Source organism: Anser brachyrhynchus, assembly GCF_964034855.1.
Source record: "Anser brachyrhynchus genome assembly, chromosome: 15".
NCBI classification, from domain to species: domain Eukaryota; kingdom Metazoa; phylum Chordata; class Aves; order Anseriformes; family Anatidae; genus Anser; species Anser brachyrhynchus.
In genome coordinates, this window is record NC_137733.1 from 8,950,631 (window position 1) to 8,976,059 (window position 25,429).

A 25,429-nucleotide genomic window follows, 5' to 3' on the forward strand; every position below is an offset into this window, starting at 1 on the left:
CACATACGCACAAACCATTCCCGCTGGCTCGTTGGTGAGGCCGTTAATCTCCAGTTCAGCCTGGGCAGATACTGCACAGAAACAGAGGTACAGAAGTGGCCCTTTTTTTCATCCGATTCCCACACAAAATCAAGCTAATTGTTCCCATACGTGTGTGCTGCCAAAAGTTTCTGAACATTTGATCCAACTTAGTCAAACTGTTAAGCAATTGTGTAAGTTTTGTCTTATGAATAGCCCCATTGAAGTGGGTGCTATCCTGTACATCCTTCAAGTTGCCCATGCGTTAAAGTACCTTGCTGAATCCAGGACATTTATGTTACCCTTCACTATCTTCCAAAAGTAACAATTGCTTGTTTTTCTTTTTCTTGGAATCTCCAAACACTTTCTTAATCTATTTTCACAGCTGTAAACTAAGGGGATCTCTGCTCTTTGCTTGGATTAGTCACCAGGGCTTGGAGGATTTGTTTAAAACCAGCGAGGCCAGCACTGCCTTTTGTTCTCCGCAGCACTGGGCTGTGGTGGTGCGTGGGGAGGTGCTCGTACCGTGTCCCGGGCAGAGCTGCCAGGGTCTCCAGACAATGCAAACACCACATCAGTGTTTTTGTTGCCTGTTCTCCAGTTCAGCTCCCAGTGTACACGCTGTGAGCTGAATTTACTGCAATGCTAAGCCATGTACGTGCAGTTATTGAGTCCCAGGTGACACTGCTTACACCCTGGGACACCTGAGTCCCAGGCCACGGGCTGCTCATGAGAAAACGCTAGTGGCTGGCCTTGCTCTTCTTGGGCAATCTCTTCTGAGCTCCATTCTTGCTGTAGGTCTCACCTTTACCTTTCTTGGTCCTTCAACCCTTGGTCCTGACCCTAGGCTGAGCCCCAGCCCGGGAGCTCAGCCACGGTCCCAGGTCAGGCAGTGCCAGGGCCAGATCGCAGGCAGCCCTGAGGCTGCTTTGTCTGAGGCCATCCATCCTCTGAGCCCATCCATCCCCTGAGCCCTACCCCACAGAAGAGGAGCAGAGGAACCTTGGTGAAGGTCTGGTGGAGATGGATCCCACCATCCCAGCTGGATGACTTGCTCTTCTTCATCAGTGAAGTCAAAAATGCCTTGTTTCCTTTTCAGTCTTTGCTTTTCTTCCTCCCACGGACACCCCCACTACACGCAGTCTCTCTCCACGCTTGGGATTCCTGGGAGGTTTGCTTTCCCCTTTCACTCCACGTGCTGCACGTCTGAAAACCAGCACGTTTCCTCTCCCCTTCCTACTCTCACGTTCCCTCCCTGCTACCTGCACAGGTACTCAGCTGAGTAATTCTCCCAGATGCCTCACCCTCCGAATTCGCTTAGTGACAGAAGGAAATAAAAGCGGGAGCAGTGCGAATGCGTTCATCACCTCCAGCCTCATGCACCGGCTCCAGAAAGACTTCTTCCTACATCTGTATTCATGCTGCTACACACTAGGGAAACTGATAGAAATCTAATATGTATATTAGTGTGCATATTAGCATGAACTGCTCTCCCTTATCCCCGTGACTTTCTGATTTCCTCCTTAGGAAGGAAATATTAGGAATATGCTGTCCTTGTTACTTTCTGTTGTGCTGTGATGGTTAGTAAAGGCTTTTGTGCCAGGTTTACGCTCGGTGAATTATCCCTGAAATCTGTGGAGCTCCAGCAGAATTTAATTTGGCATTGTGGAGTTGATGTTGCTCCCAGTGATGTCTTCGGCTGGAAATCTCGGCTTTCCATTGCTTCACTTAGATTAAAAATAGGCCCACGCCTTTAGTAGTGCTCAACGCGTGCCAGAGGCATTGTCAGTACCGAGTGCCAGCAGCATTGTGATGGCACTGCCACCGTGCATGACGAAGTGTGGTAGCAGTCTGTGCCAGGGGCGTTTAGGAAATATACCCCTGAAGGCAAAGTTTTCAAGGTGGTGAGGATGATTTTAGCAGCTGCATTAGCATCTGTGGCGTGTTGAATACCTTTGATTTTCTTTTTAATATGGTGCGGTGGAATAATTTGGAGGTAGTGCGCAGCATCCTCGTGGTGTCGGGGCCAGAAGAAGTGTTTTGAATGAAAGCTTAATAGAAATTCACTGTGCTCCCATGCTGAGCACAGAATTGGTTGACCGCATAAATCTGAATGTCAAATAGCTAGAATGTTTTACCAAATGGAAATGTGATGTTTTATTTCCATGTTGTCACCACACAAAAAGAAGCATACTTAAATGACAAAGAGTAAAACGCTGTATAAAGTTATTTCCTAAAAAATATTTTAATAAGAGTTAGAAGCGTGATGCCACCATTGTTTTCAGGGAGTGGAAAGATGTCAATTATGAATTATTTTGAGAGCTAAAACCCAGGTGGGCATTTATAAGAGGTATCTAAAAAGTGAGAATGATTAAAAAGTTTGCTTAGCAGCCCTGAGTCCAAATATATTTGGTAGAGCACTGCTCAGCAGCACACTGTAGGTAGGTGAGCAATCTATAAATGATGTTTTATTGAGTGGTGTTACTTCGGTTGATTTGATTTTTGTCCTGCAAGAAAATTGAACCTCAAGCACTTCCAAACTTTGTTATATTTCTAAAGATCATCTTTATGTGCCAGCTTTTGCCTAGAAACTCACCTGAAGATGTCAGCCATTGAAACCATTTCATGTGGAAGCATTGCTAAGTAAATTCACTAAATGCCTATTCATCCCAGTAAGATGGAGAGTCACTGGAGCAGCAAATGTGAAAATCTGCACAGCTTACTATACAGAAAGCAGTTTTCTGAGGTTGCCAAGTTGAGATGCAGAGCCTGACCCTGGGAGGTATTAAAGCTCTGATGAGTGAGCATAGAAGGAGGGTCTCATGCTCCTGCAGCCTGGTCACGCAGGCTGACTGATGGACAGACGTTCCATTTGGTCCAGCTAAAATCAATGGTTAACTTGCTTTTTACTCATCAGTTCAATAATGACATGCTACCTGTGGTGACAGAGGAATTTGGGTTTTGAGAAGTGGAGAGAGGTTACCAGTCTGATAACACTTCCCAGTTGTTGCAGCCTGACCTCAAAAGTTAACTGCATTTTGTACAGAAATCTTGTTTAACTTGATTTTCTGTGTCTTACACTAATAAAATGTTTTCAAGGTACAGTACTGTTGACAGCTGGCTTATCTTAGTTTTCTCGCCATCGAGTCCATTACAGACCATTGCTTAAATGCTGTTGTATCTGTAATATTGTGTTTTTGAATGTAACTCAGGAGATAAAGATCTTTTTAATATGATTTATTCTTTTTTTCCTAAATATGCTGACCTAGAGAAATAGAGAACAGTTTTGCTGCATTGTTAAAGAATTAACAGACAACAAAAGCTGCCAAGCATAAATACGTTCTTGGACATGTTGGCTGAAATTCTGAAAATACCGGTGTCAAGTTGCCAGTCATATTAATTGGAATTAACCTTCTAAATTCCTTTGTTCCTATTAATTTTATTGGGATTTTCACATCTAGATTCTCTTGCTTTATGCAGTTCAACCCTGGCCTCTTCTCTGTTACAAGGACTAAACCAACCAAAATGCCATTAGATACTTAACCAAATTCCCTAGGAAAGATCTAGCAAAGTATGTAAAACAGGACTGTCAGGCCAGTCATCTCGCAGCTGGCTTTTCCTACTTTAAAAGTGCTGAACAGTATTACTTAGTACATACTCCGTTACAATGCTGAAAACATCTGCCAAGATTTTATATGAATTTCTTTAAGACATAATAAAGCCACACTTCTTTCCAAGCACATGTTTCTGGGTACAGGGAGACAGTGGAGTTCAGCAGCAGGACGGAAGTGTTTCAGCAACTGCATCCTTCTGCAGATGGTCTCCAAATGAGAATGAGAAGTGCATAAATTACTCTAAAGATAGTACTTTTCACTGTGTAATTTGTACATCTTTTGTTCTTTCCATCACAGGACAAATGACCAGCTAGTAGCATTCCTGTCTAGATACCGTGACATGAACTTCTTGAAGTCACACGGCAGGGACAATGCAAGGTAAGCTGGCCTGTTCCTCTGCTATTTATTTTTTTCCTCCCGCATCACTGGGAGTTTTTGCATAGCAACTGCTCTTCAGTGTCATCTGAGTTAAGAAATCCCTAGTCCAGCAAAGAGAAGCAGACCTGCTTCTGAGAACAGTTGTTGGTAAGGAGTGGCTCCTCCTGACAGTCAGTTTGCAAAGATGCTTTTGTGGAGAGGGAGATGGGAAGCAGACTGGGCTTGCTACCTGTTCAGGGTCTGTCACAGATGGCAGTTTCAGGAGCTGTACTTGGGGAGGAGGTGCGCACATGAGATTTTTCTTCGTTCTCATCTCCACTGCTTCTGTGCTAAACAGTTTTTACATGTGAAAATTATAGCTTTCTGACTCATTTCTCAGAAACTGATAGTATTACAAGCTATGCCCAAGCAAGCATCTAGAGCCATTAGGGTTTCTGGAGCTTCCAATCATTTCACGAGGCTGGGAACAGACAGAGGAGGAGTAATTAGACAAAAATAGCTGTTCCAGGTCTGCACAGCACCTTGCTGACCACTCTCACAGAAATGATTTATCAGCCGTAGTAAAATTTCCAAAAAAAGGGGGTCTGCAGCAAAGGCTTGTGCAAGCAGAGCGTCTCTGTGAGCTGTGGGATGTGCCCTTTCCCACAGCTCAATGGTAATGCCTATAGCTCTGTGCTTTCAGGGAGCAGCAGTGACCAAACATCACATTTCTGAAGCTTTAAACAACCTCTGCAGATGGAAAACCTTTCTCATTTGATTGTGGTGCTCCTCTTTTCCTCTTTATTGATAGCTCTGTACCATAACACCTATCCTGCATCAGTTCCAGTGACTCCATATGCTGAGTCCCAGTAGCTTTGCACCAAAAAATATTGTTTTATTCCACCTGGATCACCAGGTCATCTCTTTATTCTGTAAAATGTCAAGCATGCTGTAAGGCTGGGTTCAGATAATGTACAGAGAGAATGTGAGACATCAAGTCGCATGTTCAGTGCCACGGCTAGGTAGAATAGTGTACAGGTCTCTCCTATTGATGGCTCTTGCTCTTGTCACTGGATTTATCAATTCTGTCATGTTCTGGTTTAAATGAAGTCCTCATGAGCATTCATCTTGTGCATGCCGAAATTCTGTAGCAGGTAGTGAAAATAGCACTGTGAGGAATAATATTTAAATCAGAGTCAACAGTTTTCCCAGGAGAGTCCCCGGCCTGGGAAATGCAGAGTGTCGGAGTGATTGGCAGGCTCAGCTCTGGCTGGCAGCAGTGATCGACAGCGGAGCTGAGTAAAAAAGGGAAGGAGGAACGGCTGGGGACAAGCAGTCGGTCCCTTACGCCTTCCTGCTCCTGTGGTGCACCCGATTCTTCTCCAATTCCCTGAGCTGGCTAAGGAAAACAACTACTGAATTATGACGTGCCTGCAACAAGCTAGTTGGAACATGCCAACCTCAGCTAGGTTAGAACAATCTAGGTCAATTAAACACACTAATCTGCTATTAATTTAATAATAAAATGAGCTAATGTGCCACTTGTCCTCTGCTCAGAGTAATAACCGCACATTTATTAGTTCAGTGGTTCTCTTTTACTCCATAAACAGTTAAATACCTTCTAGCCTATTACAACACATCATCAAGTTTTATTTTTTCTCCCGGATTTCTAACAGAAGTTCTCTGTGCATCAGAGAGCATCACATGGGATGCCAGGGAAGTTTTGCCTCCTCTGCCTGTGTACTCCGTGAATCCCGTAAGCGCTCCTGCTCTTGGCCCCTGGCTGAATGGGTCCTTTTATGTCGCCCCTTGGCAGCTCCCCAGAGTTTTTGGGGGATGATACGCTGGGTTGATACTCTGGGGTGACGTGCTGGGGTGATACGCTAGCTCCCCTCCTCCTGCATGCCCCAGTATCTGCACAGACAGTGCTCGAGCCAGCAGCTGCAGAGGCCTCTGAGTAATACTGCCATTCAGTAAAAGTTAACTCCGTGGGTGTCAAAAGCTGATCACAAAGTAGTTAGACCTCTGTGTAGCGGGTGAATTTCCAGCTCTTCATCTACATGTTGAGAGGGAAATTGCATTTAATGTGAAGATGTGCAGCCTGATCGTTCTGTTTTGGTGCTTCAGTAACTCTGGCTTGTGGAAGCACACTGTCTGCCCTGCCCATTTTACAAACAATTGCCAAATGATTTCCATTTTATATCCAAGGTGTGAAACCAGTGAGGTTTAGCCCTGTACGTAGAAGTTATTAAAACCCTTGAACTCAAATACCTGGTATAAGAGTGGACAGGTGAGCTGAGCCCAACGGCTGTCCCCCCATGGGCCGCTGCCTACAGCAGGGCCTGCAGGGGAGAAGAAGGGAAGGGGCAGGTGGTGGTGCTTCCCTGCAGCGCTCCCCCAGCCTCCTGGGATCTCTGGCTAGGGAATTCCCACTGCCAAGCTTGGTGACTTTATCATTTAAGAGTCAAGGTTGTGGGTTGTTACTTTGTTGTTGCTTTTTGGTTTTGTCTCAATTTGTCCAGTTACTTTTTAAGTTTTACCATTTCCTTTGCCTTGTCACAACCCTGTGGAAAACAAGTGTCTGCTGGGGTGAATGATATGAACAAGAGCTAGAAGCAGCAGTCTAACAGTCTCAAGGTTTGGCAACAAAAAAACAAAACAAGAAGAGACCACTTTAGGAAAGGATTTGAGACACAAGCCAATCTCCACTTATTGGGCAACGGGACAGAACTTTTTCCAGGGGCATCCCATCTCTAAACAGACTTGAGCAGGGCTTTTTCTTTAAGAGGGCTGTCACTGAAGCCATGATAAGGGAGAGGACGCTAGACTAGACGGACTGACACCCCATGTACAATGATAATTTTACTGTTCTGAGGTGTTTTTCTCACAACATGGTAAACTAATAATGCAGGAACTCAGCATTTAAAATTCACTGAAAATTACGTATATCCCCTGCATCCTTCTATTTTAAGTTGTTCGTGAATATGGCTCCTAAAAAATAAGCTTTTCGACTAAGTCTGCCTTGTAAACCACTGCATATTCTCTGAATTTTAAGTCATCATAGTCTTTGGATCACACAAAGAAGAGAGAAAGATTAGAAGTGCCATCTCAAAACTGAAATGCTCATACAGTTCAATTACAATGTACTTTGTATTCAAGCCATGTTCACAATCAGTACATGCTTTACTGCCAAATAAGGAGAGAAAGCAGGCTTCCTTTTATAGAGTGAAGTTTTCTTTTAGTTATGCCAAAGTCATTAAAAAGTGCATCGCTCTGATTTTCGTTTAGTGGCTTCAAAAAAGGGAACAGATGTGGAAATGGCTCCATAACTCAGCTGGAGAAGCATTATTTCCTTAGAGAGCTAGATGTATGAAGTGAAATTGCATACAATGGCTGGACTTGTTGCGTAGCACTTAGTGGGCAACACTTACACTTTCTCCTCTTTTCAGTGTCCTAGGCTATTAAAGCCAAAGAACAACCGAGTAGTTCTGTAAGCTGTACCAATTTGGAACACCCGGAAGATTTGTTATTTTTTTGGCAGGAACAGCACCTGGCTGATGCATTATAAAATATAAAGACAGTCAAATGTGACATCTTCGATGACAGGCAGGAAATTTAAAAAAAAAAAAAAAAAAACTTGCCACAGTAGTCATTTGGGAGCAGTGTAAGCATGCTGCAAAGGTTGGATGCTGTTAAATCTTAGCAGAATCTGGAGCTCAGAGGCAGAATACAAACAGCTAAAGGAAAGGCCATTAAAAGTTTGGTTCAAATCTGGGTTCTTTTCTTGTGTTCTTTGATCTCCTCATTAATGCTGTTCTTCCTAGTTGTGTTGTCTTCTTTCTGGCTGCTGGTTTCCAGATATTTTTGGAGTTGCTGAGCTGAACTGTTCAGCTTTTAGTAAGGAGCATCATGAGCCCAGCTCAGTTCTCAGAGGTTAGAGACCTTAACTCCTGAAGGGCCAGACTATGTTCCCCAAATCTCCACCTCTTTCATTCTGGTTCTGCTGTGCCTGTTCGTTTCACCACCCTTTTGGACATCCCTGTATTCCATTCTGGCACACACTGTTCATTGGCCTTCTGTACACAGGGTTAATCGTGGTCTGGTGGTCAGTTAGGAAATGTGTCCCACAGTAAATGCTATTGTGCATTGCTGTGTTGATGATTCACCCTGTAAGTACCCAAACACTAGGAAAAATTTGATTTGTTATCCTTACTGTCAGAATATTTTAACCACTTAGCTCCAGCAGAGCTTACCTTCCTGCTCATGCAAAGTATTTGGTGGTTCATTTGGCCTAAATTTTGCTCTCCCATGCTTTTTTTGTTATTTTTTTTCCTAACACTTAAGTATTCTGAAGTGCACTGACTAGAAAGATCTATTTTTGCTTTTAAGTAGTTCAACCCAACAGTTGCGTGTGAACTGTAGTGACTGAAATAGCAACATGCATCTTCTATGCAAAAAGACCGCACATAAAAATTTTAGACGTTACAGCTAGCTTTCATGTGTTCCCTCTTGCTTTATGGAAAGTGTTAGGACTGCCATAAAGCCTTTACTGCTTCAGCTTGACAATTTGCCTCCTTGTAGGACTTTTTTTTTTTCCTGCTCTGTTTTTGGAAACAATGCTAAGCGGCCAATGCAAAGGAAAACAAAAATAGGTTAAAGATGGTAGGAAGATGCAGTAAAAGCAGCCATATGCCTTGACATGGGGGGAAAATGGATTGTTCTGGTTGAATTTATTAGTCTTGATAGAGTATGCAAGAAAGACCATCCACCAATTCAGGAAGGTGCAATAAGTGAGAAGGTTTGAAGTAGCAATAACTTACGTAGTGGGGTGGGAAGGATATGAAAATTGAGGTACTAGTAAAGTAATCAGAAATCTGATTGCTATCTAAGAGCGTTCAGCTTCATAATTCATTTTCAGTCATGTAAGTAATAACATTTTTGTCCTTTCCTCCAAGTTCCTGAAACGTTTTATAAAATAATTATAGCAGGGAGCATCCTTTTAAGTTTGCCAGATATTGATGGCCCTGTTCTACCCACGGGTAAACAGAGATTAATAGCCTGATTTGGCAGCTTGAAAATCCATATAGAAGCAACTCATACTTACTTGCCCCCATCACTTGGACAGTTCGAATCCCCATTTCCTTTTTGTTCTTTAATCATGTAGTAGCAGCAATGTGTGCCATAGCTGCTCCAGCAGCAGCATCTCATGGACAAGATGACTTCAAGCTCAGCTGCTCCGTCCCAGCAGTGTTCCCAGGTGGGGACTGCTCGGTTGTGTGGGTGTTGGGAAGAAGAGGAGGTGAGGGGAGAAGAAATCATCTGGGGAAGACATTTATTGGAGACAAACAGATGGCAAAATGTCAGCTTTTGTATCATTCAGTCTGTCTGTGGTGAATTTATGCTATATCTCTGCATGCTATTATTTGCAGTTTTCTCCCTGTTTTGCTTATTTTTATATTTAAAAAAAACAAACAAACTTGAGTTGTGAGCTCTCATATCATGAGAGTAAGCCATTACATTTTTGTCCTTGTAAAACCTGTTCCCATGTTTCTTAAAAGATACTGGAGTGAGGAGTGGTGAAAATGCAGAGGCAACTCTTTGAAGGTCCCTCTTGAGCAATGTACTCACAGGGGACTTATGAGACTTGTCAAAACAAGGCAATGCCTATGGGAGTTATTACTGCAAAAATAATCTCTGCAATTTCCTACACTAAAAACAGTTGTAGATTTTATTTTTGGAACACTTGAAGAGTTTGCTCCCTGACCCTCAACATTAAAACGTTAAGAAGCATTAAGGTTTTTTAAGACTTTCTCTGAAGGAGAGTTTTCCAGCAGATGGAAATTTGGATTTTCAAAACCAGTGCAAGTTAACTCTTAGGAAAGGGTAGACGAGAAGACAATATCATGAGGAATGTCTTCTAAATGTCACGTGGAGATGTGATGTGATTGAAGCATTAACTGGATAGGCTGAGGAAATTGCATATGAAAGAAACAGAAACCATTTATGTAGAGTATGAGGCATCTACTGTAAAGCTTGAAAAATCCAATTATGTCTTTACAGATATGGAATAATGGCCAGATAAAATGTGTATCCATCACCTTTCAGCAGGATGTCTTGTAGAATGCCCTAAACATGATATATGTTTGGTTTCCATAAAGATGCCCTTGCTTGGGAAGGACCACACGTAACAAAATATTTCAAAGTAGACTTGAAGCTTGAAAGAGCAATTCAAAAAACTGTACTATTTTTGCTGCACTGTATAAAATCGAAATCTCATATTGTCCAGCATTTGTGGTATCAGGCCTCTTGTCTGAACACAGATGATTTACTTGCACACTGAGTTTAAAACTGCTTAAACATATATTGGAAACCACAGTGGTAATGCAGATTGTCAGAAAATCCTTCCAATAGAGCTGTTTGATCTTATAATTTCTTGCAGCCCAGCTCCTAGGTTCCCAAAGAAATGGCAGGGAGTAACGTCACTAACTGCATCTCGTAGCACTGCCTTCTTTTCCTTGGCTGTGTCACCTCTGTTCTCTGCTCTGAACTGGACCCTGGTCCTCCCAAAGTCAGCGCTGGTGCTGCTCCACACAGTGCAGTGCTCGTGTTTTAGGGCACAGAGAGACAAATGACCAACACTGATGGTATTAAAAAAGCAATATTTCCCCTATGTTCCTAGTCAACTTCTGAGCATATAGCACTGTGGTCAAAACTACCAACAGCATTTCAGTTTGTGTGCTTACGGGTTTGGCTTATGCATGTGAAATAAGCCTTGTTTTTACTAAAGCAAATCCAGCCTTTATAATTTTGTTTATGTATGTTTGTGTAGTGGCATTAAAGCTTAAGGGATTGTTAGGGTAGTATTGTGTTCATAATATTTTCTTCAGAGTGAGAGAATTAAAGAAAGATAATAAGTAATTCTGCTTTTCACCTCGCAACGTTCGTATTCAGGATGCCGCAATTTAAGCACATTGGAAAGTGGGTTACGTGTTTTATTTCCCCTGCTCTTTTATTCCATCTATTTTTTCTATACCAAGAGTTTTTTCCTCCCCTTTTCAAACGGCTGGCATTCTGAATTATGTACTTCCTACACACCCAATTGCCCATTGTACCAGGAGGAATTATTCCTAATCTTGACAGACAAAGTAGGTACTATTGCTTTTTAACATTATTCCCCTTTTTGAGGTTCAACTCCATTTTGGGAGGTGGGGGGTTAGCCCTGGAGGGCTAACACAGAGCACAAGAAAAAAAGTGAAACATATTGCCAGATCACATTTTTAGGAAAGCAGATGCTTCTCTGGCACTGTGTGGACACTGTGCTTAAATACCCAGCTGTTAATTATTTCAGATTTCTGAAGTACTGTGTAACCCTTTGTGGAACAGAGTTACTCATGGAAATGGGGTGAACTCAGGGTTGTGTCTCAGTTGGCTGGAATTTCTTCATGTCTGCCATGGAGACCAGGATCTCTGGGCAGGGAATGAGACTGCTCTGTGCAGATTTGGATTTTATGAACTTGCTTATTACAAAGAAATATTCAGTGATTGGTTTATGGAGATATATTGTAGCCTAGAGGTTGCTCACAAATTGTTTGTTGCAAGCGTTGCCCCCAGGACTGTCAAATTACTGTTCTGTGCTTTCTACCTGGTCACCTCAATTGCAAGTTACTGCTTTATGCCCCCTGACACATTGGCTCCAGTAAGAGTTTCCAAGGAGGCTGTGCAAATACTGACAGCAAGCAGTCACTCATGAACGTATAGCCATAGAAATATTTACTTGACTTTTCCCACCAAATATAGCTGACGTCTTCAAATGTTTGTCTAAAGCGAGTTCAAAGAGGAGTAGATACAGTCAAAGCAACGTCCAGAGTTTGTCCACAGGCATGAACGAGAACATTGTCGTGGTATGAGTGGAGCTCCAAGCACTGCAGGTCCTTCCTTGCTTTGACATTGACTTTAGACCTGTGATGAATTGTTTTGCTGATGTATTGGTAGCTTTTGTTTAGAGTTCTTTTCTAGCGCAGAGAGTAATGATGATGAGGTCTCGGTAGGTACACCTGGTGAACAGCAAAACCTTGGCAAGAAGTTTTCTAGGCAAGAGGCCAGAAACAGGAAACACACAGGAAGAACCTTTTTGACTTAATAATGTATTCTTTCTAGACAAAAACCTTTGCTGATAAGGAAGGTGTTGCAACCTGATTGCTTCTGGTGCTTAAGAAAGTTTTATTCATTCATGGACTTTGGAAAATAAAAAGCAGCAGGACTCTTAAGATCTTACAGTGTGAGCATCCAGTAGTGGGGGTCTCAGCATCGCTGCGGCACACAGTATCACTTGGAGAAAACTTCAAAAGGGTGATAGTTGATTGTGGTATCTTTGCTGATAGTAGGTAACTGCAGCAGTATTTATTAGCAGTGAAACATACTGCAAGAGCTGAGCTGTGTGTTTATATTCGTGTTATAGGAGCATGTGTTAAATGCCTTACAAATGCACCATGTGTTACAATCCTAGAGTCTCATTTGAAATGCATTTATAAATATTTAAATAGACAACAAAATAAGAGGAGTTTCTTAAGATACATTGCCATCGTGAGCTGTCTGGACAGTTAACAAGCTATACTCAGGGTAACAGACCATGGGCTGCAAAAAGTGCTTTGTTGTGTTTTTTTTTAACGAACTATAAAAATATTTATCTGGAACCTTGTAAACCCTGAGACCATTAGGGCAAAAGCAGCACCGCTCAGAACCGTAGCTGCCTGGCTGGTGAACTCAGCTGGCAAGATGCACTGATGTTATGCTCTGCTTGCTGGTTACTTGAAAGTGCAATGCAACCTCCTCACAGTTAGAGGCTTTTGATGCAGAGATTAAAATTAAAAGAATAATAGGTCTTAGATGGAGCATTCTGTGGTCCAATGTAAAATGAAATGCTTTTTCTTAACCCTGGTTTTATTTTCGTTTTAGTTTCTCCTGGTCGACTCTCTTTTCATGTCATCATTACTTTCCTCCTGTTGTTTGTCTTAGATCAGGAGAAAGGTCAAGTGTCTTCATCTGATGGCAATCTCCATTGCATTTGGCTAACCATATGTTGATACAATTATATGTCATTGCCCTGGCAAGTACAATTGCAGTTGTCAGAGGCATGCCAGTATTACCTGAAATTCAGGATTTCAGAAAGCATCAGAAGTTGTCCACATTGACTGAAATTAATGACGTGCTATTGCTAGTACTATTGTGTGCTTTTTTTAACGTTAATTCAAGAGTTACCTGCTAGGTGTCCTACAAAACCTAAGAAAGAAAGAGATAAGGGGAAAATCACCATCTTTGCATTTCATAGCTCTTTCTGAAGCTTGGCATGCCTTCATAAAAAGTAGTTTCAGTATTATATTGAGCATAACAAGAAACTAATGACATACAGCATTAGACTAGAAATAAATCAGTAGGGTCATGCTTTTGACCTCCGTCTGCTTACCTTTCTTCTCAGACATGGCTGCTGCAAGCATTGTTGGATGGCTAGTCAAGAATCTTTATGAACTGTTTGTCGTGTTTGAGGGGGTTTTGATTTCTTAACAAGGCTTACGCAGCATATAGGTAGCACCTTCTGCTTTCCCTCAGGTAATATCCAGTATGCTTAGAGTAAGTTCTTGCTTCCCTGAGTGCCAAAATTGCTATTGCCAGAGCAGCTAGTGACGTTGATCATCCAAGAAGAGAGTATGGAGAAAAAAGAAAGCCTCATCCACCTTTTCCACTTGGGTATGCAGTTCAGCTCTGTGTGCCAGCAGTACAGTACAGCCTAGGCTTGCTAGGACAACCTGCTGCATCCTCAGGCAGGATCATTTAGCTCCTGGCAGATCTAAAATACGCTGGGTCCAACTGGCTCCCAAGGAACATAAACGGGTAACGAGCAAGTGCCCAATAGAGAGCTGTGTCTTCAAAGCCCCTGGTATAAAATACTGCTTCACAGATAAATGGAAATTATTTGCTATGCTAACATGTTACACTATTTAGGTATAGTAACCGTGTGTGAAGCAGGCCGAGTAAGAGTGAGCCTTCTGAGAAGTGCTGCTTCCTATTTGGTTACTGCTACTTAGAGGCTGATGTGGTGTTCCTAGGAAGGCTTCAAGAAGCATTAGCAAAAGAGTTGGGGTTTGCAGGTCCCCAGAGGTATTGCTGCTCTTCATTTGGCTGTGCTGCCTCGCTGGAAGAGGAATGGTTGGAAAGTGCATTTAGTTTTCTTCCAAGAACCTTGTTGTATAGGATTTTGGGACAGAGATTTATTGTGAAAACACTTGTGCTCATAAAGGATTGTCTTTCTTCACTCTATATGCCAAGATTTGCTTGAGACATTAACTCAGAAAATCATAGAACTGTGTACATACGCAAAAAAAGGAGCCTGTTGACTATTTTGGAAAACATGAAGCTGTGAGAGTCTAGACTTACTGGGACCTTCCTGCTTTGAAAGTGGCCATACTCTTCCATTGCCAGTTTCAGACAGTAAAGCTGAAGTTGTATAGCTGAGCTTTTGGGGATTAGTTAGCTGTAAGCCCTATCATGTAATGTAGGCTGAGGTAGTTTGTATGTTGAGGGGTTTTGAAGTGGTCAGGAGTTCTTGTGGTTTGGGGGATTCTGTTGCAATCAAAAAACCTTCTATTTGAAAATGAGAATACAGGATGATAAAGTGGTAGAGATAGCATCTGGAAGAAATGACTTCATGGAAAAAAACTTTGAGTTCCTGTTTAAATATGGTCAATAAAATTCCATTATTTTCTTAAAATAATTAAGTCAAATGAGCATTTAGTTTTGAAGGAAATAAATAAATGACCAAACTTTCAGGCACATTAATATTTGATTTGGAGATAACTGCATAAATATTGAATTTGAAGATTACATTCCAGAGCACTGCATTAAAATTGCAAGACTTTTCTATTATCCTTCATAATGGAACATGAAATTAGAAACTTGTTCATGGAAAGAAAAATTCTGCTGCTCACGTCTGCACATTCTCGGCACTGTTGTGTTAACAGAGGAGCTATTCTTCTCATACTGTGAGAAGAGAGAGAGACCTATTAGCAGGACATAGACCCTGAAGTCATTTGTGGTCCTTTTGAAAATTAATATGCACTGTTCTATAACTTTTTCTCAGTTCTTTGATTGGTAGGGAATGAAACTTTAGGGAGTTAGCGTACAAGGTGGGCAGATGTTCCTGTTTCCAGATGTAGCAGTCCAGAAAGCTTTGGTGTTCCTTAGCTTTTGCTTCTTTTCTCCTTCCTTGGGCTGCACATGTTTAAGGACCATTTAAATGTTTTCTTGGCTTCCTAACCCTAAAACATTTCTAAGAAGCCCGGTACCACAGCTGGTGTAGCTCAGTATCATTTAGGCAAGGCAGCATGCTGCCCCAGCAGTGGTGGCTCCAAGGGCAGGCGCTGGGGGGCTGTTTCTTCTTCCAGTGCAGTGTGGGGCAGGGTGATGCTGGTCTCGCACCATCTGTGCTCAGCCCAGAAGGAAATACACTTCTCAGGTTGTGCTTCTCTCTGTAGGTTCTGCAGCTCCTGTTAGCCTGCAGTCTTAAATCCGGTGAGACCTGCGGTCTTGGCCCATTAGCTTGTGCATGTTCATTACTATAAACAGTCTGGTTAGCTGGTGTTTCTTACTCCTCGGAACATGTGGGATGTATTCAGTACAGCACCTTGCTGTTATTAATGCACTCAGTCCCCATGCGTAAATGTGTGCTAATTCATGGCTGTCCTGCTTCCCTTTTGGGGAAATTATTCTGAAAATGGAATAACAAATAGAAACTTGTATCAGACAGTCCCCAAGCATGTGTGGGCATCCAGTCCAACGTGTTTGCAAACACAGATTGATTTCCCAACTCTTTTTTCTTGTTATATTGGTCTCAGATAATTCATTTCCATAACACTACAGTTCTGCAGTTGCTCCTCGTATTCATGGTTCAGCAGTAAACAAAACATTCCCTGTAGACTTGAAAATGGAGCAAACATACTCATTCTACAGCAAAGAGCAATGCAATTGTATTTCTTCCTAATTAGCTATACCCCAGTAGAAAAATTCATGGAATAATAACATAGAAGGTAATTGGTCATTTTGCCTTCATGTACAGTTTGCTGTTTTTCAAAAACTGCACATTTATTTTGAGGCAGGAGCCTATCCCACAGGTTGAGTTTAGTTCCTTATTACATTATGGAGATTCTTCAGTGTAAAGAGTGTAAAGAGTTAATGAACATTACAAATTTTCACACCACAGGGCTCTGTAACTTGCACAGTTTTGTCTTAGGACAACAGAAGGTGTAAATGACATTTAAAAGCAATTTGTTGATCTTTGCCCCTATAACTGAATGTATAAATTATTAATCATTTATTAAACCTCTCTGTGTTATTTACGAGTAGAGCAGAAATATAAACAAGTGACCTCTTTATCCTTTTCTTGTTTGAGAAAGTAGCTTCTTTATTTATAGAGCTGATGCTGATAATAAAACACAAATTAACTTCTAATGGCTGGTTTTGTACTCCCTCAGATTTATTCGAAAACAGGGACTGGATCGGCTTTTCCTGGAGTGCGATACACACATGTGGCGCCTGGGGGACCGGAAGATCCCAGAGGGAATTGCCGTCGATGGAGGGTCGGACTGGTTTCTTCTCAACAGAAAGTTTGTGGAGTATGTGACTTTTTCCAATGATGATCTTGTAACAAAGATGAAGAGGTTTTATTCTTACACATTGCTGCCTGCTGAGGTATGTGAATTCAGAGCAATCCTTCCCTGTTTTCAAAACTGCAACTTTTGTGCTTGTCCCAGAGATCATAGAATCCTCCAATCATAATGGTTGGAAAAGCCCTCCAAGATCATGTGGTCCAACCATCCCCCTACCACCAACGTCACCCACTAAACCATGTCCCTAAACACCATGTCCAACCTTTCCTTGAACACCCCCAGGGACAGTGACTCCACCACCTCCCTGGGCAACCCGTCCCAGTGCCTGACTGCTCTTTATGAGAGGAAATTTCTCCTAATTTACAACCTAAACGTCCCCTGGCGCAACTTGAGGCCATTCCCTCTCATCCTATCACTAGTTACCTGTGAGAAGAGGCCGACCCCCAGCTCCCCACACCTTCCTTTCAGGTAACTGTAGAGAGCAATAAGGTCTCCTCTGAGCCTTCTCTTCTCCAGACCAAACACCCCCAGCTCCCTCAGCCGCTCCTCACAGGACTTGTGTTCCAGGACCTTCTCCAGCTCCTGGACACGTTCCAGGGCCTCGATGTCCTTTGTGTAGTGAGGGACCCAAAGCTGAACACAGCACTCGAGGTGCAGCCTCACCAGAGCCGAGTACAGGGGGACAAGCACCTCACTGGTCCCTCTCAAGCCCCTCTTAAGCCCTAAGCCCCTCTTAAACTCGGCCCCGGCCTGCCGAGTAAAGGCTGCGCTTCGCACTAAGGGCTGGGCCCTGACCCGCGTGTGGAAGTTAGAGAGGATTTTGCCTGATTTCAGTGGGCTTGGGATCATCCTGCTGTTGGTAATGAGAATTTGATTCTCGTGATGAGTAAGCCCTTTAGCGTTAGAACTACTTCTGCAGTTGTTCAGTCGATTTCTTTGTTTGTGGGACATCTTTCCAAAGAGTGGCTTTGTTTTATACTTTTAAGCCTATTAGAGAATTTCTGAACAACCAAAAATCCGGCTGCCATTTACTTGCGAATTGTTCCTCTGCAAAGCCTTTGAAGGCTATTAGACCTGGTGAATTGTCTTCATAAGTAGCTTTCCTCACTATTACCCATCCCTTTTATTTAAAAATAAGAACTCTACCAACAAAGGTTTATTGTTCTGTTCAAAACTCGGCTAGAAGGCATCATCACAAACCATTTAGATCACTCAGGAATTGTTTGGCTACATGTGGTGCAGACAGGAGCGCACACCGGGATGGGTTTTTGTCTGGCATGCAGCAGTTTGTCGGGGAGATGTGGTTTCTCCAAACACAGCCCAGAGCACTGCAGGCTGTGCTACACCTGCCTGGCAGGTACAGTGCTGCCCTGGCGTGTCAGGCTCTGCTCCCAGGGTACGTAGCATGCAGCCATCCCAACGAGACCCTGTGACTGCCTTTAAAATGACAGCTTTCATCCTCGCCAGCAGCCCCTGAACATTCTGAGGGATTGATGAGACCAATCTTGCAAATTTAGGCTTATTAGCTTGCCGTGGAGTGCAGCGATTGTCATCTTATGATAGGAGTTTATTATTCCACACACACGTTGAGTAATCTTGCTCTAATCCCATTTCTGTTAAAAATCACCTTTTCTCTCAACTCCGATAACCTTTTCATCCATTATCTAGGAAAAATTTCTGTATCATTATGAAAGGACACAGGGCAATGGGTAATTGGGTAGGGTTTTTTTTTTCTTCCTCTCGCTTGAATGAGAATGGATGCCTTTATGGGTTTAACCACACAGTTCAAGCATAAAATCCATATTCACTGAGCTGTCATTTAACATTAAAAAGGGTAGGGGGGATTATTTGGGGGCCAGCCATGCTAGTGGTTTGCTGGTTATTTATAGATCTTGCTATTACTGATTTTAAAGAGAAGTCCCTGCTCCTAAAATTATCTCTTGCAGAGCTAAATTTGATCTTATTCCATAGCTTCTCTCTACAAGGTTTTCTTTGCAAGATACATGGCTAGCTTCTTAAAATCACCCTGCCTTCACTGAACTGTTAACCTGCTATATCAGTCCCCATTACTCATGATTTATGTAATAGCTGATACTATGGAGATATAATTAGGATAGCCCAATAGGAATTCCTTCCTGCCTTGAGTCAGCAAATAAAAACTTATGATTTCAGATGTAATTGCAGGAGGCAGAATGTCCTTCTCATGCCTGGGGTGAACTGTATACTTCAGTACAAGGCCATTCAACTAGCAGTGGTTTCGGAGTGCTGGAAGATGCATAGACCCATGCAGGAGCTGAGACCATTTTTCGTAGTTACCAGGGTGGTGGCTGGGGTTTGAGAATTGTCTTCGGAAACAACTTGAGATTTATTATCAATACATTGCTCAGGAAAATAGTCCTAAATCTGTTAGACCATTAGGACTAAGTTACAAAGAGAAATAATGGGAGTTTCTAAGAACTGCTCTTACAGCTGAAATAAAAGTAAAGTAATTGCTAGCACTGTTGCCTTTCCTGGAGCCCTTTGGATTCTGATGCCCAAAGCTGGTCATTTCAGAAGTGTGATTATTCTGTGCCAGGTTATTGTGGCATGGCCTCAACTGTCTGTTATTACAGTTTGGGAGTGTCTGTGTGTAGTGTGCTGGGATTTTTAAGACTTGATAGACCATTTATGTGTGGGGTGCTCTTTGTACATGGCAAAATGGTAGAGTTCAGTAATTCTCTCATTCTGAGAGAAAGTAAGTCACCTGCATTAGGTTCAGGCCCATAGGGAAGGGAAGGAGAAGAGGGAAGTCCAAAGACCTGGATGTACTGATCTGATCTGTTTTATTGCAGTCCTTCTTTCACACTGTTCTGGAAAATAGCCCATACTGTGACTCCATGGTGGACAACAATCTGCGCATCACAAACTGGAATCGTAAACTTGGCTGCAAGTGTCAGTACAAGCACATCGTTGACTGGTGTGGCTGTTCACCTAATGACTTCAAACCAGCAGACTTCCACAGATTCCAGGTAACTGAACCATTCTCTTCTCTGGTACCCACAAAGAAGGTTTTCCACCTCTGCCGGGGTGTGGAGAGCAATCCAGCTACTTGGCTGCAGCAGGTTGTAGGAAGGGAAGCTTCCATCCCATCAAGCAAGGTGGAGAAAGAGGTGTTAGGATGCTCTCATCTTCATTTTAGGAGAACGACAAATTTGCTGTCCTGTATTTTAGCCCTTGACTGCTGTGTGGCAAGGTCCCAAGTGGGGAGGCTCTTTGGACTGGTGGATCTGGCATTGGTGGATCTGCTGTGCTAGAAAGGAGGGAAGCTTGACGCACCTCACACTGTACCAGTTTGTTTTGGTTTGGTTTGGTTTTTGAAGTTCCAGCTCAGGTGCTTTTGTGATTTCATGAATGTCCCAGCTTTCATTATGTAGAAGTGTTTTTTGTATTTGGAATAAAGCTTAAAAATTGACTGGAGTGCCTGCTAGTCAACCAGGCTTGGCAGGACTGCCTTAAAAAGTTTAATCGGTTCCTTTGTGATATGATTTCCTCAAGACAGACATGAGAGCAAATCCTTGTGCTCAGGGGAGCACTGGCTTTCCAGACTGTGTCTGTCTGGCCTGTGTATCTTCTGTTAAGAATGAATGACTGCTTGTTTCAAGGTCACCAGATTTGCAGTTCTGTCCCTACAGCTCCTTGAGGTTCCCTGCATAAAGCATATTTGTTCAGGCTTTGTGTGGGATGGGGAATGTGTTACCCTACAGCACAAAAATGATGACTGCTCCAAAACAGAGACCATTTCTTTATTGTACTGTGCTGCCTACCAGACACAGCTGAAGTCAGTGACACGGGCGCTCACAAAAAGAGCAAATGATCTAAGAGGGTCTCTGCTGTCCCAGACTCTGATCCCAGGAAAGTGTCCAGCACGCAATAAATGGCAAGCCTTAAAACACTCCTGCAAGTCTGCCAGGGCTGACCTGCTCCAGGCTGGGAAAACAACCCACAACAACATTTCAAAAAACAATCGGGCAAACTGAGCAGCAAGGGAAAGATCAGCATTAGAATAGATGTAAAGGCAACTTCTGACACTTGCCCTATGAGAGAGCCCCTCAGATGAGCACACCGCACCGGAGGGCTTGCTGGCAGTTCCCACAGAGGCACAAAGCAAGCTGCAGAGGAGGAGATCAGAGAGCCCACAGCATGTGCCGCCTCAGAGTAAAAATGAACATCCTCAAAAGAATTTTCAACCATCTCAAGCACTTTTGAACTCCTTGGCACCTCAGAACCCATGCCCAAATACTAGCAAGGCAAAACAAAGCACTTTGAAAAGCTGATGTTTTTTGAGTAGTGTATAAACCAGCAGTGTACCTGCAATTGTGTCAAGTGCAGAGCAAAAAATCTCTATGGGACTGGTCAGAAGCTGAGAAGCCTCAGTCGCAGGTGGCATCTCTCCCAGAATCCTGTTACCACCATAGCAACAAACCCATACAGGCAAAATGCTGCTCTGCCTCTTCTGAGGCCCGTGCCCACAGGATGCTTTGCTGCCTGCCTGCCAGCCTAATGACATGTTCCAGTGCTGCAGGGTCTCCAGGCTGATACAGAGAGCCTTCCCCATCCCTCCTGCATGTGGAGAGCCTTCCTGAGCAAGGCAGCGGGAGGTGGCTCCTGGCACAACGTGGTTAGCACCTGCAGAGAAAAAGTAATGTCTTCTGCCATGACAGTTACCTTAAATTTCTTGCACAGATTTTTTTTTTTTTTCCAAAATTATACTGGTTCCTGCTAACCGGGTGTTTGGGAATAATAGACATGCTATCTCACAGTCTTGATATCCAGACGTTTGTGTTGCTTCCCTAGAAGCTAGCCATCAGACCTGTCTGAGGCAGGAGGGGAGAAGGGCTGGAGAAGGCTCTTGAATTAAGGGTAGTGTGTGGCTTAGAGAGTTCATTCTGAGGAGACCAACAAGGCATTCATGCACTAAGATAAATAAAAAGAGCATTGCTTCAAGTGACTGTTTTTTTTCTGCAAATATGCGAAGAATGGACAGCAGGGAAAGAACCTAATCTGTGCCGTAATTCTGGTATCTCTGTGGGCTATGAGGATAACTGCTTTTGAAACCAGACATGAAAGAAATTTGTGTCTGTGTCACTAGAGTCGGGTGAAAGCACCATATTTCGTCCTAAGTTACAGTAGCCATTTTTATTGTATTTACACCAATGAATGAAGCAAGACCAGGCCATGTGCTAAGAACTGGCACGCAGTAATCCACACTGTTTAAATGTTAGCATTCTCTGTGGCATATTTTTGACCCATGCCAACTAGCAATGCGTCAGCATGGCTCAGGAGAAAGGGCCAGGAGTTGTTCCCTACAGCCAGCGCAGGTAAATGAGGCCCCTCTGTCTATAGGGAACAGTCCAAGCCATATGGATGCAAGCTGCATCACACCACTTGTCCTCAAGAGCGGAGGATGAGCCCTGCCCTGTTCTATTCACCAGCATTAGCTCTGTCTAAATAACCTCCTACAGCTTTGTTTTCACTGAGACATGTTCGCACGTTGCATTAGTTATTCTGCTGTAAATAGTCTCTTCCCTGTGAGAGTATGTGCCTGCAGAGTAGTTTGTAAAGTGATTGAGGAATTGTGACCGAGTTTTAAAAGTGCACCTTACCTTAATGCGAGTTGACTTCTAGGGTTATCCTAGCCATTATTTCAAAATAACTGACCCACTTGAACCATTTAATTGGATGATGCAAATGACGGAGTTGTGTGTTATTTGTTCTGTCTGTCCTTAAACAGAAGGGATAAAATGCATCATAAGAGATAGGTATGGAAAATGTTGAATTTCTGATGTTTTAAATGGCTGCTTGTCACACTCAATTTATTTTTCTTCCAAAAATGCTTTTCAAATCAATAAACAATGTATAGTGCTCTAAAATCCCATGTCCAAGTAACAAAGGATCCTTTTCTATCAGAAGAGTAACAGTACAACCCATGATTTTCCTTAAACTGTCCATTTTATTTAACATGATTTTTTCCATATCCTACATATTAGCAACAGCCATAACATCTAGTTTGTCTTCATTTTCATGTCCTAAAACGATTTAGCATTTTCCCCTCATTTGAATGCAGTACTGCCTGAAAAATCAGGAAGATAAGGTTGTTTGCAATGACAATATACTGAGCAGAGCTGTGGAGACTGCTGTAATCACCCCGTTCATTTGGGGTTTCACACAACAGCAGTATGTTCTCAAAACCTCAGCATAGTCTCCCCTAAGCCGAGGTGGCCCACTGATGGAGAACTTCCCATTAAGGGCACTTGAAGCCTACTGACTGGTATGGAGACCTCTGCTGGGCTTCTTTGTTGGTCTGATCTGATTCAGCATCCTTGGTGGGCATAGTCAACTTATTCCTGTTTGCAAAGAAATTTATTCTGAAAGGGTGACGCTTAGCCCAGGGCAGAGCATTCATGTAGGGCCGGCCGCCTCAAGGAGACCTCGGGCTGACTGCACGCAGGTAGGCCTCACGTCATGGCCGCCTGTTCTCCACAGGAGAGGCTTGCAGGGAGGGCAGGGCTCTGCATTTCTGCAACAGAGCAGAACCATTTTCACTGAGTAATTGCATAGTTTCTATCTGAATCTCAACCACGGTCGCCGTTTAAGTCACCTTTGGCTGTGGGGAAGTTCTGTTCATGCCCTCAGCTCCAACCTATTGCTTAGGACACGGTGTCATGACTAAAAATGGGAGCTCACTCTGGTGTCTTTTTCTTTTGTATCCCCACAGCAGACTGCCAGGCCGACTTTCTTTGCCCGCAAATTTGAAGCTGTGGTCAATCAGGAGATAATTGGCCAGCTGGATTATTACCTGTATGGCAACTACCCGTCTGGCACCCCCGGCCTCCGGTCGTACTGGGAGAACGTGTATGACGAGCCTGATGGCGTGCACACCCTCAGCGACGTTGCGCTCACCATGTACCACGCATTCTCCCGCCTGGGCCTGCGGAGAGCCGAGACTTCATTTCACACTACTGGAGACAACAGCTGCCGGTTAGTTTGGGTCATTCTGTCTTTTTTCTGGGTGCTTCTGCGGAGGCAGGCTGGACTGCAGGACGCTGGAGGAGGTTCATCCACTTGGATGTCCTGGCTCAGAGCGCAATAACCAGGGCCAAGGCAGCTGCAAGAGTAAAGCGCTTATTTCCAGGAGTATTTATGCCTGTAATAAACTGTTGGTTAGTCAGGGCTGACGTTATGTGACCTGTTTTCTGCACTTTTAAGGAGCTCCTTTGCAGCCTAATGAAGACTGACAGGATCCAGTTGGGCGCTGCTGCCCCCGCTGCTGCGTTTTCTTTATTAATTTCAGTGAGTGTATTATACCCACAGCTCCTAAACCCTCTGTGTGATTGCAGCAGAGGTCACGTTCACCTCTATTATGCTTACCAAAAACACAGGACAGGATTTCAGAATTAATCTAAACCAGGCTGGTTAATGGCCCTTGCTTGTTTGCTCCCGTGGGTGCATACATGGAGCACAGAGAACTACTTGCTTGAGCTGGGTTTGCTGCTTGCTTCCTGCAGCTGTCTGTGCCAAAAATCTTGCAACAGGTGGGATCCATTAACATCGAATAAATAAAGTGTATGTATATATAAATACATACATATATATATATATAGCAAATAAAGGCCCTTACTAGGAGAAAAAAAAAAACTTATGTGAAAAAGGAATTTAGAATATATAAGCCTAGCAAATAAGAGTTCAGCGTAAAAAGGTTTTGAAGGAAGAATTCCTGGTTTTAGACTTCAACAGAAAAGACTCACCTCACGGTGGATGCTTGCTGCCTGCAAACACATTTGAGGCTGTTTAGATTCAAAGCTGAGAGCGTTCTTCTTTTAAAGTCTTACATTACAGTCTCTTAATTCCTTCTTCAGAGTGTATTTTTGGGACCCTGCCTTTTGTAATCTTAATGGAAAACACATACAGCCTAAGTCAGCAAGCATGGAAGAGAGTCCTTGTGTTTTGACAGATAGAGTTGGCCCCTCTTGTGTTCTTGAAGGAACTGAATGCGCCGTGACCTTCTTACTTAGTCATGGAAGTGCTGAGCAATGTCCTATTTAGAAAGATGTGGCAGTAAGTGGTCCAGATTCCTATTACAGCCTTGCCAGTAAAGGTTACCAGTGCAAAGCAATAAATGATCAATAACAATTAGATATAAATAATCACTAGTAGCCTGACTTCCTTATATGAAATAAAGGCAGACCAAAAGAAGTCCTGGGTCATTTGTCCTGCAGAGTGAAGCCAGCAGCGAGGATGAGAGCTATGTATAACCAGTACTGAAATAATTTAACAATTACTTCTGTGCTTATTCCTTTTGGTGGTGTTCCAATGATGATTTATATCAATAATCAGTTTCATTTCTGGGGAGCTTTTCACTGCATAGGAACTCAAGGTGCTTTTCAAGCTTGCTCAGATTATATACAGGGAAGTCACATCATCCCCCACTGACTGCAGCTGTCTCCAGGATAAAGGAAAGCTCCTTTAGAGTGGGCTGCAGCCTCACAAAACAGTGCAAGGAACAACTGCAAGCAGTGGTATGTAGTGGAGGCTTTATTTTCATACCTACCTAAGCCCCCTCAAAGCGTCAGTGTCCAGTTTAAATCACAGAAAAATGGGTAATCCTCAGGTTTATGATTCACATCTTTTCTCTCTGGATACTCTGTTCTTTCCACGTGTGCATATATGCACTTGCTCCTGCCCTCCTGTAATTTTGCATGTCTCTAAAGCTGTAACAGCAGGAATATATTTGGGCTGAACACC

The 25,429-nt window shown here is 43.1% G+C and overlaps 1 protein-coding gene across 4 annotated transcripts in view; it reads left to right on the forward strand.

Annotated features, from left to right (window-relative positions):
- Positions 1 to 25,429, forward strand: part of XYLT1 (xylosyltransferase 1) — a 192,880-nt gene that overhangs the window by 143,131 nt on the left and 24,320 nt on the right. For all 4 annotated transcript variants that reach the window (XM_080557358.1, XM_080557360.1, XM_080557361.1 and 1 more), the window contains exons 5-8: positions 3,930 to 4,010; positions 16,514 to 16,730; positions 19,480 to 19,656; positions 23,403 to 23,665. In XM_080557358.1, coding sequence (XP_080413484.1) covers positions 3,930 to 4,010; positions 16,514 to 16,730; positions 19,480 to 19,656; positions 23,403 to 23,665 — 738 coding nt within the window. The remainder of the gene's footprint in view (positions 1 to 3,929; positions 4,011 to 16,513; positions 16,731 to 19,479; positions 19,657 to 23,402; positions 23,666 to 25,429) is intronic.